The sequence below is a fragment of the Chenopodium album genome, chromosome 5 (assembly GCF_948465745.1).
Source record: "Chenopodium album chromosome 5, dcCheAlbu1.1, whole genome shotgun sequence".
NCBI classification, from domain to species: domain Eukaryota; kingdom Viridiplantae; phylum Streptophyta; class Magnoliopsida; order Caryophyllales; family Amaranthaceae; genus Chenopodium; species Chenopodium album.
The window spans coordinates 43,374,103-43,392,176 of NC_137838.1; the positions used below are offsets into that span (position 1 = coordinate 43,374,103).

General features: G+C 39.1%; 1 protein-coding gene across 1 annotated transcript in view; it reads right to left on the reverse strand.

Moving 5' to 3' along the window:
• Positions 1 to 15,281, reverse strand: part of LOC145630707 (acetyl-coenzyme A carboxylase carboxyl transferase subunit alpha, chloroplastic-like) — a 28,247-nt gene extending 12,966 nt beyond the window's left edge. The window contains exons 1-3 of the mRNA XM_081682894.1: positions 15,155 to 15,281; positions 14,415 to 14,794; positions 14,222 to 14,296 (exon numbers count right to left, since the gene is read on the reverse strand). Of these exons, the coding sequence (XP_081539020.1) occupies positions 14,222 to 14,296; positions 14,415 to 14,777 (438 nt within the window). The 5' untranslated portion in view covers positions 14,778 to 14,794; positions 15,155 to 15,281. The remainder of the gene's footprint in view (positions 1 to 14,221; positions 14,297 to 14,414; positions 14,795 to 15,154) is intronic.
• Positions 15,282 to 18,074: the final 2,793 nt, after the last annotated feature.

Below are 18,074 nucleotides of genomic sequence, written 5' to 3' on the forward strand. Positions count from 1 at the left end.
AGCAGCTGGTATTAGGATGGATGATGGGAAAGCCACATGTACAAGCTAGCATTATTTTTCATCTTCCATTTACAAGCGGCATTCTCAATAATTTACGAGATCCGTCTGTATATGGGTATGGGTTGAAGCCTTGCCACATGTATAAATAATTATCAAAGCGGCAGACGACGCTTGATCATTGTTCATCAATTAAGCCCGGATGAGGGGCTGCTTCTTGCCTCAACCAAGCCCGGGTGCACTCAAACGGCTCTAAAGCCAATTTGGATGCGTTCGCCTGTGTGAGCAGGGGCTGCTATGTTCATCATTGTTATGCAAAATGTTTAATTAGTGATCAAAATCATTCTTCAAGCCCAGTGGCTTGACATCCCAAAGCCGACCAACCTTCGAGAACTTGTGTTGAAGAGTGTATAAGCTAGCACAGGCAAATTAAGTTCAAGGCATGAAATGACAAATGCCGCATGGCACTACAATAAGGAGCTTGCGATATCTCCGGCTCCGATTCTTAAGCTTTCAAAGCAATTCAAAGCCGTACCAAGCATTTGAATATTAGAGGTAACCATATAATATGATTTTATTCCCTCCAATAATATTAATGCATTAAGATGGTAATGATAGTCTTCATTATTATTGTTATAATTGATTCATTGATTGAATTTCAATATAATCTGACGAACCGTCCAAACTCCAATAATAAACTAAGTTGAAAACTTAGTAGCTAAACTAATGTCCAAGTGACGTGAGGCCAATGGCCGGATAATAAACTAAGTTGAAAACTTAGTAGCTAAACTAACGTCCAAGTGACATGCGGCCAATGGCTAGATAAATAAGCTAGGCACAAATACGCTTGGTGGCTATACAGCCGGTCTCAAACCTAGACTAGAGGTCAATGGCTGGATAGTTGTTTGTTTCATAAAATCGCATGTCCTAACATGGACAATGGCATCCGGCGACCCCTCCAAGTGCAATCGTCGCAGAGAGCAGCCTATCTGTTGCTCTACGTACCTATGCAGACGGCAAAGATTGAACGACCAAATTGGTCAACTCATAGCCATCTGACCAGAACAGTGTACAGAACGACTAAGTTTTCGAAACACCGGATGTCCTAAGGCACAGTCGTCGGTGACCGATCGAAGTTCTTACTTAGGCTTTTCATTCAAAGATTGCACTGACTCTCCCATTGGGGCAAAAAGAGTTGTGCAATGGCTATACAATCGTCTTGAAAAAGACATGAGACCAATGGCCGGATGGTTATACATTTTTATAAATTCGCCTGCTCCAATGAGAAATATGGCGTCCCGGGTGCAATCGTCGCAGAAAGCACTCTATCGTTTGCTTTACGTACGCATGCAGGCAGCAAAAATTGAACGACCTCATTCGTCAACTCATAGCCGCCTGGCGTGGGTAATCTAAAAAACGACCAAGTCTTCGGGAACAGCCGGTGACCGACCGAAGTTCTAATCTAGATTACCTTCCGAAATTATACAAGTCCTCCCAATGGGGTAAAAGGACATTGAAAGTGTAATTGGATTACAAACACCCCAGGAGAACATTTGTCACGACAGGCGGCCATTAGCCTCCTACCCCAGGCGGCCATTGATTTGTCCATTTTATATAGTATTTTACCCCCGTCCTTTGGTCATAATTAGTAGTGTTTTTGGCTCTATAGAACCACTTTTATTACTAATTGGTGTTTTCTAGTGTTTTCGTAGATTTGGTTGATTTTTGTAGGGATTTGAACTTTTAGAGCATTTTCCCGAGATATTATGGAGTAATTACGAGCATTGGAGATGCACGACCGTCCTTCATAGCCAAGGGCCGGTTAGAGTCATCGAACCGGTGATTAAGGGCTCGGTATATGTGATACCGGGGGATTTGGACCAAGTATTCTAGACCCGAAGAGGAAATCCGAATTGGCCTGAAGAATTGGAGCCCAATCGAAGTCCAAAGAGTGGCCCAAGAGTGTCGCCCGGCCATTAGAGGTCCCGCCCGAAGGCGCGCCCGGCGGGGCGGGGGAAGCAAAGTCAGCGCCCGAACTCGCGCCCAGCCAGGCGCGAGAGACATACCTAAGAGGAAAAAGGCGGGCCCGATCGGGCGCGTGTTATTATTAGGTGGTTTAATCGTCGTTTAAGTTTGTTTTAGTTTAGGATTCTTGCTTAATATAAATACTTTTACGTTAAGCGAGTTTAGTATCTTCTTTTGACTGTTTCTTAATTCTTTTCTTAGATTTTCTCTCTCTACTTAGCTTTTGGATTAGTTTCTCTCTCTAATACTTTGTTCTTAACTCTACTCTTAATTCCAAATTACTTTGGTAACGATTTCTTTTCTCTTAATCTCAGTTATTTATTTATTCCTTTGATCATGTCTTGTTTTATTGCTTTGATTAGTTTAGATTTAATTATGTGTGAGTAGTTTCTTTTCTAGGGTTTGTGGGGATCCATAAATAATATGAAGGGGTAATTTATTGTTGTTGATTATGCTAGATTAATTTCCTATTGATTGATTTAATGATCTGTGACTAGATTAGGCTTGATCTATTATGCATGAGTTTGACAATATTGATTCGAGATTCAAGAGATGAGAATTGATGTTTAGGTCTAGTTTCAATAGGCAGGTTAATTTATAAATGGTTAAGTCGAGATTCGAGAGATGAGATTTAATACCGGTAGATTAATTATGTGATTGTAATACGTAGCGAAAGCCCTTTATGATCTGGTTAATTATGCATTGATGATTGATTATTATGTTTTACCCTGGAATATATTTATTGGTGAACTTATTCCCTAGGCTTTTATTCATTGTTTTCTCTTTACTCTTAATCTCCGTAGTTAGTTTTATATCCATATTATTAAATTGTTACTTTATAATTTAGATTGCTTTAATTAATTAGGAGTAAAAAGACTTGTGGATTCGACCCTACTTCCCTATCTACATTAGTTAGAGGATTTAGGAATTACTTTTGATTAGGTGATACGACTTTAGCTTGTCAAAATTTGGCGTCGTTGCCGGGGAAACGGTTTTATTTTTATTTCTAATTATTTTTGTAGTCTAGGTTATTTCTTTTTGTCTCAGAGAACGTTAGTTCTTTGAGGCAAGTCTCATATTTGCTTTTTGTTCTTTGATTATGCCCAGGTGTTCCAAATGAGGTTACATCCCATTCGATCCTGAGATCAAACGATCCTTCCATAGACTGAAGAATTTTTACAAGCAAATTCTGGCGGGTTCCGGTGATAATAACAATCACCGAGATCCTCGAACTGATTCTAGCGATTCAGACAGATCCAAAATCAGAGATGGCGGTACCTAAGAAGCTCAGTGATTATTCACAACCAAAGCTTACAGATTTTCCAGACCTTACTCCGGTACAGTTTGAGATAAAACCCCCAATTTATAACGATGATAGAAAAGAAGCAATTTAGTGGAGCTAAGGGTGAAGACCCAAATCTTCATATTGCAAACTACTGTTAGTACTGTAAGACCAAATCAAAGAGATTCTCTTTCCTTTCTCTTTAAGTGGAAAAGCCAAATTATGGTTTAATAGTTTAAATAGAACTGCACTTGGTATAATTGACGGGGAAACTCTTGTTTTGAATTTTTATAACAAATATTATCCTACACAGAGAACAGCTGTACTACGGAGTGCAATTCAAAACTTTGCCTAAGAAAGCCGATGAAACTTTATATGAGGCTTGGGATAGGTTCAAGGACCTACAGAGAGAATGTCCCCACCATAATCTGGCACAATGGCAGTTGATCCAAGCCTTTTACAATGGGATTGGAAATTCATTTAGAATAATATTGGATTCTGCAGCTAGTGGGAGGTTTATGAACCTTAATGTTGATGATGCAGGTCAAGTTATCGAAGATATGGCTATACATAATTTCCAATATGGGAACCCTAGAGGCGTTGCTAACAAGGGGAAGCATAGTGTTGACTCTGTATCCTTTTTGCAAGCTCAATTGACCTCTATCTGCCAGAAATTAGATAATCTTAGTACTGCAAATGTAGCTAATGTTTCTGCAATTAATAATAATGCTAATGAGGCTTTCTGTGAAAATTGTGGAATTTTAGGTCATTGGGAACAAGATTGCACAAGTTCCGTGGAGCAAGTTAATGTCTTTCAAGCTTATAGGCAGAATAACCCATACTCCAACACCTACAATTCTGGGTACCGGAATCATCCGTACCTTTCTTACCGGAGCACCAATGTTCAAAATCCACCACCTCCACAAGGATCACAGACGCCACAACAACAAAAGCAGAAATATTACCGACCCTGCTTTGGTAGAAATTAGAGCGATGCTAGCTAGTATGCAGAAGCACATGGAGAGTAGAGATGCCCAAATTGATTCAATCCTAGCACATAATAAAATTGTAGATAATCAAATTGCGCAATTTTCTACTACTCTGCAAGCCCGTCAACAGGGAGCCCTTCCAGGCCTACTGATCAAGCCTATGCAATTACTCTAAGGAGTGGTTCAAACTATGAAGGCCCCCCTAAGCCCAGAGATGATGAACCTATTTTATTAAATAATGCTAATCTTGATTCCATTAAACCTGACAATGTAGCTAATAGCCCTACAGGGCTAAAGAGTAGTACTAATATATCTGATTTTACATTGCAGGGTACGACTCCAGGGAAGGTGGCAACTCCAGATAAGAGCAATAATGCTCCAAAGCCAGTTATCAAACTTCCATTCCCCAATCGTCACTTGAAAACAAATTTGGATAAGCAGTTTGGTAAATTTTTGGAGATGGTTAAATATTTGCAGGTAACAGTTCCCTTCACTGAATTAAAAACACAAATTCCTGCATATGCAAAATTCATGAAGGAAATATTGACAAGAAAAAGGTCCATTAGTGAGGTAGAGACAGTAGCTTTCACTGCAGAATGTAGTGTCGTACTTCAAAATAAATCTCCACCTAAACTGAAAGATTCGGGTAGTTTTTCTATCTCTTGTCATATTGGCAATCTAATGATTGATAATGCAATGTGTGATTTGGGTGCTAGCGTTAGTGTTATGCCATTGTCTGTGTGTTCCAAGCTATATATAGGTAAATTAAAAGCTACTAATATTACTCTACAAATGGCCGAACGTTCCTTTAAATACCCCTTGGGTGTTTTAGAGGATGTTCCTGTTAGAGTAGGTAAATTTTATATACCTGTTGATTTTGTTGTTCTTGATATGGCTGAGGATATGCAAACCCCAATTATTTTGGGTAGACCATTTCTTAACACTGCAGGACCAATTATAGACGTGAGATGTGGCATATTGACACTATCAGTAGGGGACCAAAAAAATTTTTGTAATCTTAATAATACCCGTAAAAGCCCCATGACAGAGGAGAAGTGTTTTAATGTTGATGTGGTTCAAAATTATTCTAACAAGCCCTAAGCTCTTGTAAAAGATCCCTTGGAGACGGTATCTTGTGTTACATCCTTTACAGATGAGATAGACAAATGGCAGAAGGAAGTTGATGCAATAGAAAGAGCCCTCTACACTATCGGTCTTGGCTTTGAAGATGAAAAGGTGAAATTAAACAAGCAAGTTGTGGAAATTGAGCCTACAGTAAGTGTTCCGCCGTAAGTGTTCCGCCAGATCGAGTTGCAAGTGCCAAATGTATTGACAATCTGAAGCAACCATCGATCGAAAAGGGATCTTGAGTGCGTAGCATTAAAAAACCCTCGGTCCAAGTCAAGTAGGAATTGACGTCCCCCAGGGTATGTCAGGAAGCCGCGTCGTGGCCTAAACACCACTCGACCGGGTGAGAAACCACCCGACCAAGCGTTAAGCCAAGGGTCCTAGTTCTTATACTTGGTAAGAAGGTCGTGCGGGACCTTGATAAACCAGCGCTTTGCGGGAGGCAACCCGTATTTTAATGCTTTTTAGACTAGTTTTTCTTTCTTTTTCTTGTGAGAGGAGAGAGGAGGGAATTTAATGAGTTTTATGAGTTTTTATATAGGTTTGAAGGAAAAGAGTTAGCCAAAAATTGAAGAAAAGAAGAAAGACAAAAATCGTCCAAGTTAGCCTCGGGCCCGATCGGGCGAAGCTCGCCCGACCGGGCGCGAGAGCAAGGGTTCAAAAATTGCAATTTTTGCCCGACCGGGCGCGAAATTTGACGTATACGAACATTTTTTACCGCCCGACCAGGCGCGAGAATAGAAGAATTATTGGCAGCTGATCGCCCGATCGGGCGAAGCTCGCCCGACTGGGCGCGAGAGAAGCGAAAAATAAAAACACAGATCGCCCGATCGGGCGATAGTCCGCCCGACCGGGCACGACACCTGCCCCCTTTTCTTCTTCTTCCTTCTTCTTTCTTTCTTCATTTCTCTTTTCCTCCATAACTTTCTCTCTCTAAAACCTTAAAACCTCTACCTTCTCTCTAAGATCTTCTCTTCATTACTCACTCAAATCCAATAAATTCTACATATTCTTAATCCTCTTTTCATCCTCTACAATCCTGCATAAAAATTTTCAAGTTTCAATCAAATAATTTCACACCCATTTTTTGAACTATGGCTTCAAAGAGGGTTCGATCAATTTTTGGGAGGATTTCTAGTTCGAGGGAGGAGTATGATCCAGATTTGCAACTCTCCTATTGGCCAACAATCCGAATTGCTAGCCAGGAGCAAAAGGAACAGCTAGAACACCTTGTCGGGCGGGAGGTAATTCCTTCACGGTGGTTACACCGCCCTACTCTTGAATCTTATGGTTTGTATGATTTTGTTAAATGATTTTTGAATGATATAGGAATGAGAAAATTCGTTGACATACACTATCCTACATACCGTGAATTAACATGTGAATTTTTGTCTTCTTTGAAAGTTGTAAATAGTAGAAATGGACTGAACTTAATATTTAGGTTGAACAATAGGAATATTAGTTTGACATATGTTGAATTTTGTAAATTATTTGAATTAAACTCTGAATTACCTTTTCAATGGCATGCTGATTATAAAATGGGTGTTATTTATCATGCTTTGACTGGTTTACCGACCCCCGACCCCCAACATGCTAGTACGAAACCTATCCCAAAAATCTGGCAAAGATTTACAGGATTGTGTTTCCTTGGTAAGAACGAGCCTCACAACGCCCAAACCAACGAACTAGCTGTTATTGGACACTATGTGTATGGGTTTGGTAAACTGAACATAGGTAGATACATCATCCACCACCTGAGTAGACATGCCACAGCCAATACTCAGTCTCGTACCCCTAATCGTATAGGAGACCTTATCACTAGGATAGCAATCAAAAAGGCCGGTTTTGTTGCTAGATGACTAACTGTGGATTGGATACCTATATGACTGCTAGGTATTTTGAGGAGTTGGGTTGGGTACGACTGGATAGTGAGCAAACCCCCCACTGGTGCATTAGGACTGGACCGAGCAGCCATTGCCTATCTTTTCCCTACCTAGTCCTGACTTGACCGCCTTTTCCCCCATGCAAGCGTCCTACACATACGACCTATTAGTTGCCCATGCTAGGGGGCAAGCACCACCAATTCCACCACCCGGCCTGAGCCTGAGGTAGTGCACTCACCACCTCGAATGTCTCACTCTGTCCCCCATGTTGACTCTGACCCAGTTTGGGACTTCAAGAGTATAGGTCGGGCTTTAGGCCGTATTGAGCATTCCCACACTAACCTTAGGAGGATGGTAGGCTCCATTGACCATAGATTAGGGTACCTTAACAGGACAGGGTAGAGCTCTCTACCCTATGTATGATGATTATGCTCGTCAGGGCAACATTCCCGACGATGCCCTTTACTCTGACTGGTTTCAGCCTCCACCCCAGGGATACGATAGGGATCCCACTGCCCATGGTATTTATACTGACTATTCTGCCTTCCATGGGTACGACCAAGACATTCCTTTCGGGGGACCGGCGGGGGGGAGTTTTCACGCTGACTATTTTGGTGGTAGGTGGCAGCGGAGGTGGAGGATTCGGCTCCATGGATGAGGATGATGAGGAGCAGCCAATGAGGACATTGTCTGATTCTGGCTTGGGGGAGATTTTGGTTTTGGTATCTTTCTTTTTCTCTTTTCTGTTTTTGGTGTGTTTTCTTAGATTAGATTTATTGTTTTCTTATATGAAAAACTACAAAAAAAATTGAAAAATAAAAAAATCCAAAAATACGTTTCAATGAATTATAAATCATGCTTCCCTGTGCCCCATACTTGGAAAATATTGTTTTGATTCTTGGTATATAATGATAAGCATTGTGGACTTGTTGATCATGATTTGAAGTTTGATTGCTTAGATGTCCTGCTTGTGAATATAGTGTTTGACTAGTTAATTTGGTTAGGAAAGTGATAGTTCCTGGTATGTCAATGAATTTGAGTATTGGTTTGTAACTATAAGTAATGTTTATATGACTCATTATTATGCACATTGTGGAGGACAAAGGCATTTGTTCTTTTAGGTAGCCTCCAGATGATTATAGATACATTTGTTCCCTTCTTGCTACCCATATTGTTACCTTGACTTTTTGTTGTTTATTAGCCACATTACAAGCCTATTTTGCCCCATTGGTTACTAGTCCCAAGCTTGGCTTGGGGGAGCTTTTAGTGAGTGAGGTGAGGGAGTTTATAGTGTGCTTATTATTTGCACAATTTGGGTGGGTTTTGAGAAGTTATTTTGTTCTTGATCATGTTTATTTTTAATGAGTTTGAAAGTTTAATCTTCTTGAGAAAAATAAAGTATGATGTTATGAAAAAAAAAAAGAGAAGTTCAAGAAAAAAAGTGAGTGAACTTCAAAAGAGAAAAAAAGTGAGTGAACTTCAAAAGAAAAAAAAAAAAAAAAAAAAAAAAAAAAAAAAAAAAGGAAAAATACATTTTAATAATCCCAACTATGGGCAATTTACCTACAATAATCCCAACTAACGTTTATTCTACAATAATCCCAACTATTAGGTCAGTTTTCCTCCAGCAGTCCCAAACCGGTCAACTAAAGTCAACAACCTATTATTGTAGGTTGTTTGACACGTGTCAGCGTGTGAGTGGTTCCAAAAAAAAAAAAAAGAAAACCTAAAAAAAAAATCTGGCAGCCAACCCTAACCACCACCTCCACCTCCTGCCGCCCAACCACCACCTCCAGGCTCCAGCCCTAACCATCACCTCCACCTCCTGCCACCCAACTCTAAAACACCACCTTCCCCAGCCACCCAAACCGGAATTGACTACCACGACCCAGCCGCACCCCCAAAACACCACCTAAATCGCACCAGCAACAACCACGACCAGCCGCACCCCGAAACACCACCTAAATCGCCCCAAATCGCAGCCCAAAATCGCAGCCCCAAATAGCCCCAAAATCGCAGCCCAAAATCGCAGCCCCAAATAGCCCCAAAATCGCAGCCCCAAATCGCCTTAAAACGCAGCCCCAAATCGCCTTAAATCGCAGCCCCAAATCGCTCCGAAACCCTTGCCCGTGAATTGATTGGAGCTTGAATCCGCGACACCTCGCCGGAAACCAATCCTCACGACACCGTTTCAAAGGCGGTGGTCGGATGTTAGCTACGGGGCTGGGGTTCGAGATGGTTGATCTCCCGGTGGTCGGATTTGGGAGTGAAGTGGTGGTTGTCGTGGCTGAAGGAAGGAGGGGGTGGTTGTCGTGGCTGATGGGCTGATTTTTCTTTTTTTTTTTCCTTTTTTTTTTTTTTAAAAATTAAGCCAATCATGTGCTGACATGTGGCATTTAAAAAACCAAAAAAAAAAAGTTTACCATTTCAGCAGGTAACCGGTTTTTGGGACTGCCGGAGGAAAACTGACCCAATAGTTGGGATTATTGTAGAATAAACGTTAGTTGGGATTATTGTAGGTAAATCGCCCATAGTTGGGATTATTAAAGTGTATTTTTCCAAAAAAAAAAGCAAAAGGAAAAAAATTGTTCAATGTTCAAATGTTTTAAGCTGGAGGTTAATCAAAGGAAAGTAAAAATTGAGTTTCAATGAAAAATTCAAGTTTGGAAAATTAAGTTTGTTTATTCACTTAAGTACTTTATTGTTATATTTTTGTGAGTGAAATTTGTAAGTGTTGGGGTTGTTGTTTATGTTTGGAGTTATTTTAGGTGGATTCTTGTTGGAGTTAGTTATGTTGGAGATGTTGATCATTATTTATTTTGATCATGGGTTTTATTAGGATTTGCTCCTTTAAGCATAGTTTTTCTCTCACTTATTCCCAAATGATTCCTACCCTTTACCCTAGCCTTACATTACAAGCTTTAAAGACCTTCCAACCTTTGTGCATAGAGTTGTATGAATGTGAAAGTGTTGTTTATCAATGCAAGTTATGATTTGACATATTTCGAGTCGACTAGTAGGTTGAGTGTACATCTTTTTAAACACGCGAGAGTGTGAGTTGGGAGGGCATTGTTCACATTAAAGGGGTTGGTTGGAGAGCAATCAAGTACATCTTTTACTCGCCACATAAATGAGAGTTGAGTGTGTGAGCACTAGTCTTGAATTCTATATGCTCTTGTGCTTTGCTCTATTTGACAATTGTTAGGGAGGAAGAGTAATTGGAGGAAGAGTAATTGGATGGATGAGATTGGTAGATGTTGAAGCATGTTTATTAGATTTAACTTGAATTGTTTGTGCTTAAATTTTACTTTTTGGGGTGAAGCATATTTATTTATGCATTGATGAGATCTTTGCTTAGAGACAAGCAAAGGTTTGGCTTGGGGGAGTTTGATGTGTTCATTTTATATAATATTTTACCCCCGTTCCTTAGTCATAATTAGTAGTGTTTTTTGCTCTTTAGAGCCACTTTTATTACTAATTGGTGTTTTCCAGTGTTTTCGTAGATTTGGTTGATTTTTGTAGGGATTTGCACTTTTAGAGCATTTTCCCGAGATATTATGGAGTAACTACGAGCATTGGAGATGCACGACCACCCTTCATAGCCCAGGGCCGGTTAGCGCCATCGAACCAGTGATTAAGGGCTCGGTATATGTGATACCGGGGCATTTGGATCAAGTATTCAAGACCCGAAGAGGAAATCCGGATTGGCCCGAAAAATTGGAGCCCAATCGAAGTCCAAAGAGTGGCCCAAGAGTGCCGCACGGCCATTAGAGGTCCCGCCCGAAGGCGCACCCAGCCGCGCGGGGGAAGCAAAGCCGGCGCCCGAACTCGAGACATACCTAAGAGGAAAATGGCGGGCCCGATCGGGCGGTGCCTCGCCCGATCGGGCGCGTGTTATTATTAGGCGGTTTAATCGTCGTTTAAGTTTAATTTAGTTTAGGATTCTTGCTTAATATAAATACTTTTCCGTTAAGCGAGTTTAGTATCTTCTTTTTACTCTTTCTTAATTCTTTTCTTAGATTTTCTCTCTCTACTTAGCTTTTAGATTAGTTTCTTTCTCTAATACTTTGTTCTTAACTCTACTTTTAATTCCAGATTACTTTGGTAACGATTTCTTTTCTCTTAACCTCAGTTATTTATTTATTCCTTTGATCATGTCTTGTTTTATTGCTTTGATTAGTTTAGATTTAATTATGTGTGAGTAGTTTCCTTTCTAGGGTTTGTTGGGATCCATAAATAATGTGAAGGGGCAATTTATTGTTGTTGATTATCAATGCTAGATTAATTTCCTATTGATTGATTTAATGCTCTGTGACTAGATTAGGCTTGATCTTTTATGCATGAGTTTGAAAATATTGATTCGAGATTCGAGAGATGAGAATTGATGTTTAGGTCTAGTTTCAATAGGCAGGTTAATTTATAAATGGTTAAGTCGAGATTCGAGAGATGAGATTTAATACCGGTAGATTAATTATGTGATTGTAATACGTAGCGAAAGCCCTTTATGATCTGGTTAATTATGCATTGATGATTGATTATTATGTTTTACCCTGGAATATTATTTATTGGTGAATCTATGCCCTAGGCTTTTATTCATTGTTTTCTCTTTACTCTTAATCTCCGTAGTTAGTTTTATATCCATATTATTAAATTGTTACTTTATAATTTAGATTGCTTTAATTAATTAGGAGTAGAAAGACCTGTGGATTCGACCCTACTTCCCTATCTGGATTAGTTAGAGGATTTAGGAATTACTTTTGATTAGGTGATACGACTTTAGCCTGTTAGTCATTTTGCCTCATGTTCTATGAAGAGTCAGGCGGCCATTTTTGCCTCCTGCTTGACTTCCTGTCCTATGAAGAGTCAGGATTTGCCTCCTGCCCCCACAAGCGGCCATTTGCCTCCTGCCCTAACAGGCGGCCATTCGCCTTATGGGATGTTAAACGTCTCAAAAATATTCTAAGTCACCCAAAGGTCATATGACCACCTTAGTGGGGCTAAAAGAAATAAAAGTCGTCATCTGTCTAGTTCAGGCGGCAATCATTATTATGATCGATTAACTTAGAAAATATCAAACCATTTAAGGTATCAAATTTTCCAAGTTAATCAAATCTCTCTTTTATTGAATTAGACATATGCCGCCCATAAAGCTTTAGAACAAGCAGAAAATAAAGCCTTGATTTTGAAAGGAGTAATTCCTTTTGAAAAAAGAAACTACCCCTTCCGAGGGGCTAATGTTTGGGGGTAAAAATACCCCATATATGTGGACCAATATCACCGCGACACGTGTTCGCAAGCTCAGCGCTCAATGGACCAATTAGAGCATAACACGTGTCACTCAATGATAGAAGGGTGAAAATGGGCTCTAAGCCCACCAACCTTAGAAACCGTAAAACGGTGGGAAGCCAATCTAGGTAGGTTAAATAACCTAAGAGGCACATATCCCAATGCTCTATAAATATTGATCAGTTTTAAGGGATCCAATTCTCTCTCCAAGGGCAATGCCCCCCACAATTACTCTCCCTTCTCTCTACTTTCTCTCTCTAAAATACATTATTTCAATCACTGACTTCATCGTCGGAGGCGGGCCTCCGGCCCCCCGGGGTCCGTTGTTTTGCAGGTGACCGGGCCGTTCGAGTGTTGCATTGCGGATGTGTCTCCCGCGGGACGTACACACCCTCCACTCGGGTACGTACAAAAAACCCCAAAACAGTTTCTTTGCTAGGGAAGTGGTGAAGCATGTATGAGTGATAATCTATAGCTAATTTAGGATTTTTGATTGATTTGATGATGTAATTAAATTGGTTGATGAAATTTATGCATGTGTTTGATTTGAAGAGGAGTAACTAACCTTGATTATCATGCTAAATTGCATAATAGTTTTCAATGACACGAAAAATTGATTTGGAAGCTATTATTATCGATTGATCTTTATTTGCGATTTTTTTTTTGAAGTCATTTGTAGAGACATCTAGCTTGACCCTAGGAAATAACTCTTTAAATGATTTTGATTGCAAATGTCGTTTTCCCTCGCATTGCTTGATTGATCAAATTCCCGTCAAATTAGCAAGTTTATCACGAGTTCATGTGGATACTAAATTCCCTAGTGTTTTGATAATTGAATTCTATTTGCTAGTTTTGATTGAGTTGATTCGATAGTATAGCTTAGACCAACCCATTGTTTTAAAATTTCGGAATAGCTTATCTTGAGACCTTTTTACCGCTTTTCCTTGGGTTTGACCCGGACTTACCCCTATACCTAGGGTTGGGTTTGGATTTATAAATTTTGTTTTGATCGGGGAATCTAGAAATCAACGACCTAGGTTTAACCTGCGTCACCCCTCAATTTCTCCCCTCTTCCCTTGTACCATAAACATGCACAGTAGCAACAACACTTCCCTACTCTCTTCCTCCAATTTGCACAGGGAGTCATCCTATTCCCCACAAATCACCTCATAGCATTCCCAGCCAACCCACCACAAGCAACAACTCACAAGCAACGAGCACCACTGTAGCACACTCAATGCACCAAATCAACTGCTGAACAACAACAGCTCACCAACAGCTCTCCCGCTCACTGCACCAATTCTAAAGAAGGGAATGGCAGAGAAAAGGAGATGGGAAGATGAAGCTCCATTTTTTCCCAAATCTATCATATTTTAGAGGGACGATGTATAATAAAGTGGGAGAAAAAATAAATCCCTCCCTCTCCCTATCTATCTTTCCTTCCCCCAGCTTCCTATCCAAACTAGTTCCCCTCCCTTCCCCTGGCCCTTCCATCGCTTTCTCTCCATTACATCCTATGTAAACAAAGTGTACGATTTATGATGCATCAATACATACGATTTAGGAAAACTTGCTGCAGGAAACAACTTCAATACTATAAGCAAGCAAACATAAAAATGTGAATAAGTCACCTGCTGATATTTATTCTCCAAAGATGCAATCTGATCACTGAAGTCCAAACCAGTCTCATTTGCCATCTTCCTTACCTGTAAAAAAGAATCACTTAGAATAATCAAAGAACTTGATCACAAATAAAATAAAAATAAAAGGCGGAAAACACAACCAAAACCCTAACTAAACCCATAAACAGACTATACCACTCACATCGATAATCTTCTTTTGAAGGTCCATTAGAGGCTTCTCAAAGTCCAAAGTCACCGGCTTTGGCTTCGTCTTTAAGGGCTTGAAAGGCGACAAATGGGTGAGAATTCCGCCCTTCACATTGAGATCAGGATCTTCAGGCCAAGGATACTCATGCTTCTTCACTTTCCTTAACTTTGCAGACACTGATAAATCCATCTTCTTCTTCCCACCACAAAGTAATCGGGTCCTTCCAAGCTCCCTCAAAGGGATGCCATTGAGACAATTATTCGAGCTTCGAAGATGATCGCAGGCCCTTCCCTGAGCCAAGGCAGGAGCGGCAGTTGCCCTGGGCCCAGGTAGAAAAGTCCCAATTTCATTGCTCATAATAACATGAAAGGGTTCTGCAACACATTAGCAACCAAATTTGATTAATTATCAAATTTTGCTCATAATTTTACGGAGAAAATCATAGTTCAGTTCAAACGTGAAAGGGTTCTGCAACACATTAGCAACCATATTTGATTCAATAATCAAATTTTGCTCATAATTATACGGACAAAATCATAGTTCAATTTTATTATATAGCAAATAAAGCGCATAATTTTACGGAGAAAATCATAGTTCAATTCTAACATATAGCAGATAAAGCTCATAATTGTCTTCTCCTGTAATAAAATCGGTTATCTACTCAATCCCACCTGCATTACAATAGGTTATCACTATAAATCGAATTCACAACATAAATAAAACCAACATATTACCTCAGAAACTGCTTCAATGGAAGAAATTTCACATGTCGCTTCAATGGAGAACGTGGAGTTGATATTGATCTTCGATGATTACAATGAGATCTAGTTTTTGGAAAGACGTTTTTTTTTTAAGTTGTTAACTTACACACGTACTAGCCTCTTAAAGTTCACATTAATTAAAATTAGCTACCCCTCGTCTTTTTAAAGAGCTAAAATTTGACTACCACAGACACCTAATAGCACTGTCAAAACGGTTTGACAGTTCGGTTTCGGTTCGATTTGAAATCGGTTCGGTATTAAATTGGGTCGGTTTGAAATCGGCTTAATTGTCTCACGGGTCGGTTTTAGTTCGGTTTAAATAGTCATCGGTTCGATTCGGTTTCGGTTTATTCTTGAACGGTTTTAATTCGGTTTCGGGTTGTAAACAGTCCGGGTAGTAAACGGTTCGGTGCAGACGGGTTGCGGTTTGTTAACGGTGCGGTGTAAACAGTTTTTTATCCCGTTTCAAACAGTTTCAGGTTGGAAACGGTTTCGGGTTAGAAACAGTTCGGTTCTTTTTTGGTTCAATTTATAACTGGTTCGGTTCTTTTTCGGTTCAGTTTTTAACTGGTTCGGTTCTTTTTGGTTCAGTTTATAACTGGTTCGGTTCATTTTTGATTCAGTTTATAACTGGTTCGGTTCTTCTATGGTTTAACGTTATTAAGATCGGTTCCATTTCAAGTTTACTAAATTACGGTTCGAGTCGGTTTTCGGTTTCAAAAAATAAATTGTTTATCGAGTTGTTTGGATTCGGGCAGTTAAATGGTTTTGGTTTGAAATTTGATAGTACTTGCTAACCTTTTGCGTTCACAAGTTTTATATAAAGTCATGAATCATTTCATATTTAGGCATCATATTATAAACAAATTCTCATTGATTTTATAAATACATATTATGTTCTGTTTCAAGTTTAGTCATACTGATCTTATTAGTTTATTACGAAGTAGATTATAAGAGTTAGTGTATTAATGTATTATTGTTTTACAATTAGGTTATCATATGCTTCTTATTTAATCATTTATATACTACGCGTAGTTTCATAGTCATGATTTGATGAGTTCTAGTGAAATGGAAATTTGCAATTTGGTAATTCGATACTTGATTAGTCAACAAGACTGATAATTATGACTCGTTTATCATTATATATTTTCATGAAATTATGAAGATATTACAAAGTACTTTGATTTGTATAATGAAAGAAAACAGTAATGACTAATTAACAAGGTAATATTGATTAGTTCAATCGATCATATGTACACATTTATTAACACATGGCATCTAACCATCTCATAGTTAAATATTCGTATCATCGTTATTCGTATGTATTAGTACAAAGTTATAGACTCATGAGTGATCTTTTTAAATTTATCTATTTATACATTTTATTAATATAGCGTTTTTATAATTTTTACTTGTATGAAAATAAAGATATACTAGTAGATGTTTTAATACGTGTCTTGGGCACTGATCCCGATCAAATGGGGCAAAAAAATACTTAAGAATTGAGGGAATAATATTTTTGTAGATGAATATACAACACACAAACACACACGGATCACCACTCTCAACCATAGATTAAAAAATCAGTGGTTAAATTCTTTCTCCCACAACACACACGGATCACCACTCTCAACCATAGATTAAAAAATCAATGGTTAGATTCTTTCTCCCACAACACACACAGATCACCATTCTGAACCATAGGTTAAAAAATCAATGGTTAGATTTACATGAAACCTTTTTGAAACCCTTTCACTTTCACTCTCACTCTCACTTTACCACTCTCACTCTATTCTCACGGGCTCACGGTGCCTCTCAAATCTCCCTCATACATTCATTCACGGCGGACTTTGAAGCTGCCAGAATACCAAACCTTGAAGTTGTCCTGATCTCCCTCTCTCTCATCGGTGTTGTTGCTGCCCTAAATCTCCAAATTCAGGTATGGACTTGGGGTAGGTGGGTAGAAAATTGTTTCATTTTATATTCAAGGCTGAATATAATTTTAGTTTATTTTTGGTTTAAGCATGGAAGGCCTGGCATGATGATTATGGAGTTTCCCATCTAGGATAACAGAGCAAACTAAGGGTTTTGACAATTGACATTCCAATAGAGTGTGACCAATGATGAACAGAAAACAACATCCTTAATCCATCACAGTGGGCAATGGGAAATGGCAATGATTGATGGCAATGGGCAATGGCAATGATCCCTCCCCATTCCCTCTTGAAATATTGAAATTTGGCCTGCTAGTAAAACATATGAGCATAACATGTGTCATATACAAAGTCTAGCCATCATATATGTCATTGGCTATTCAATTTCCAGTTTCTTTTGCTCGTAGTTCTTGATAATGTGGCTCTCAAGAAAAATTGATAAGTTTGGAATATATGCTAAATATATTCTAAGATTTCTAATATTTAATCCATTTAATTATATAAAAAAGTTTGTAAACGGTTCGATTTATAAGCATTTTGGTTCATAAACGGTTCGCTTTATAACCAGTTCGGTTTACAATTAGTTCGGTTTTTAAATGGTTCGGTGCAAACGGGTAGCAGTTTGCTAACGGTTCGGTGTAAGCGGTTTTTATGCCAGTTTAAAAGGTTTCGAGTTGGAACCGGTTTCTGGTTAGATACGGTTCGGTTCTTTTTCGGTTCGGTTTTCTTTCCGTTCGGTTTATATTTGGTTCGGTTCTTAAATGGTTTAACATTACTCGGATTGGTTCGGTTTCGGGTTTACTAAAATGCAGTTCGAATCGGTTTTCGGTTTTCTAAAAAAACGGTTTTTAATCGGTTCGGTTTTCATTTGGGTCGGTTGGATTCGGACAGTTAAACGGTTTCGGTTTGAAATTTGACATAACTACTAATAATGTATCCCAAAATAAAGGGCATGTTCA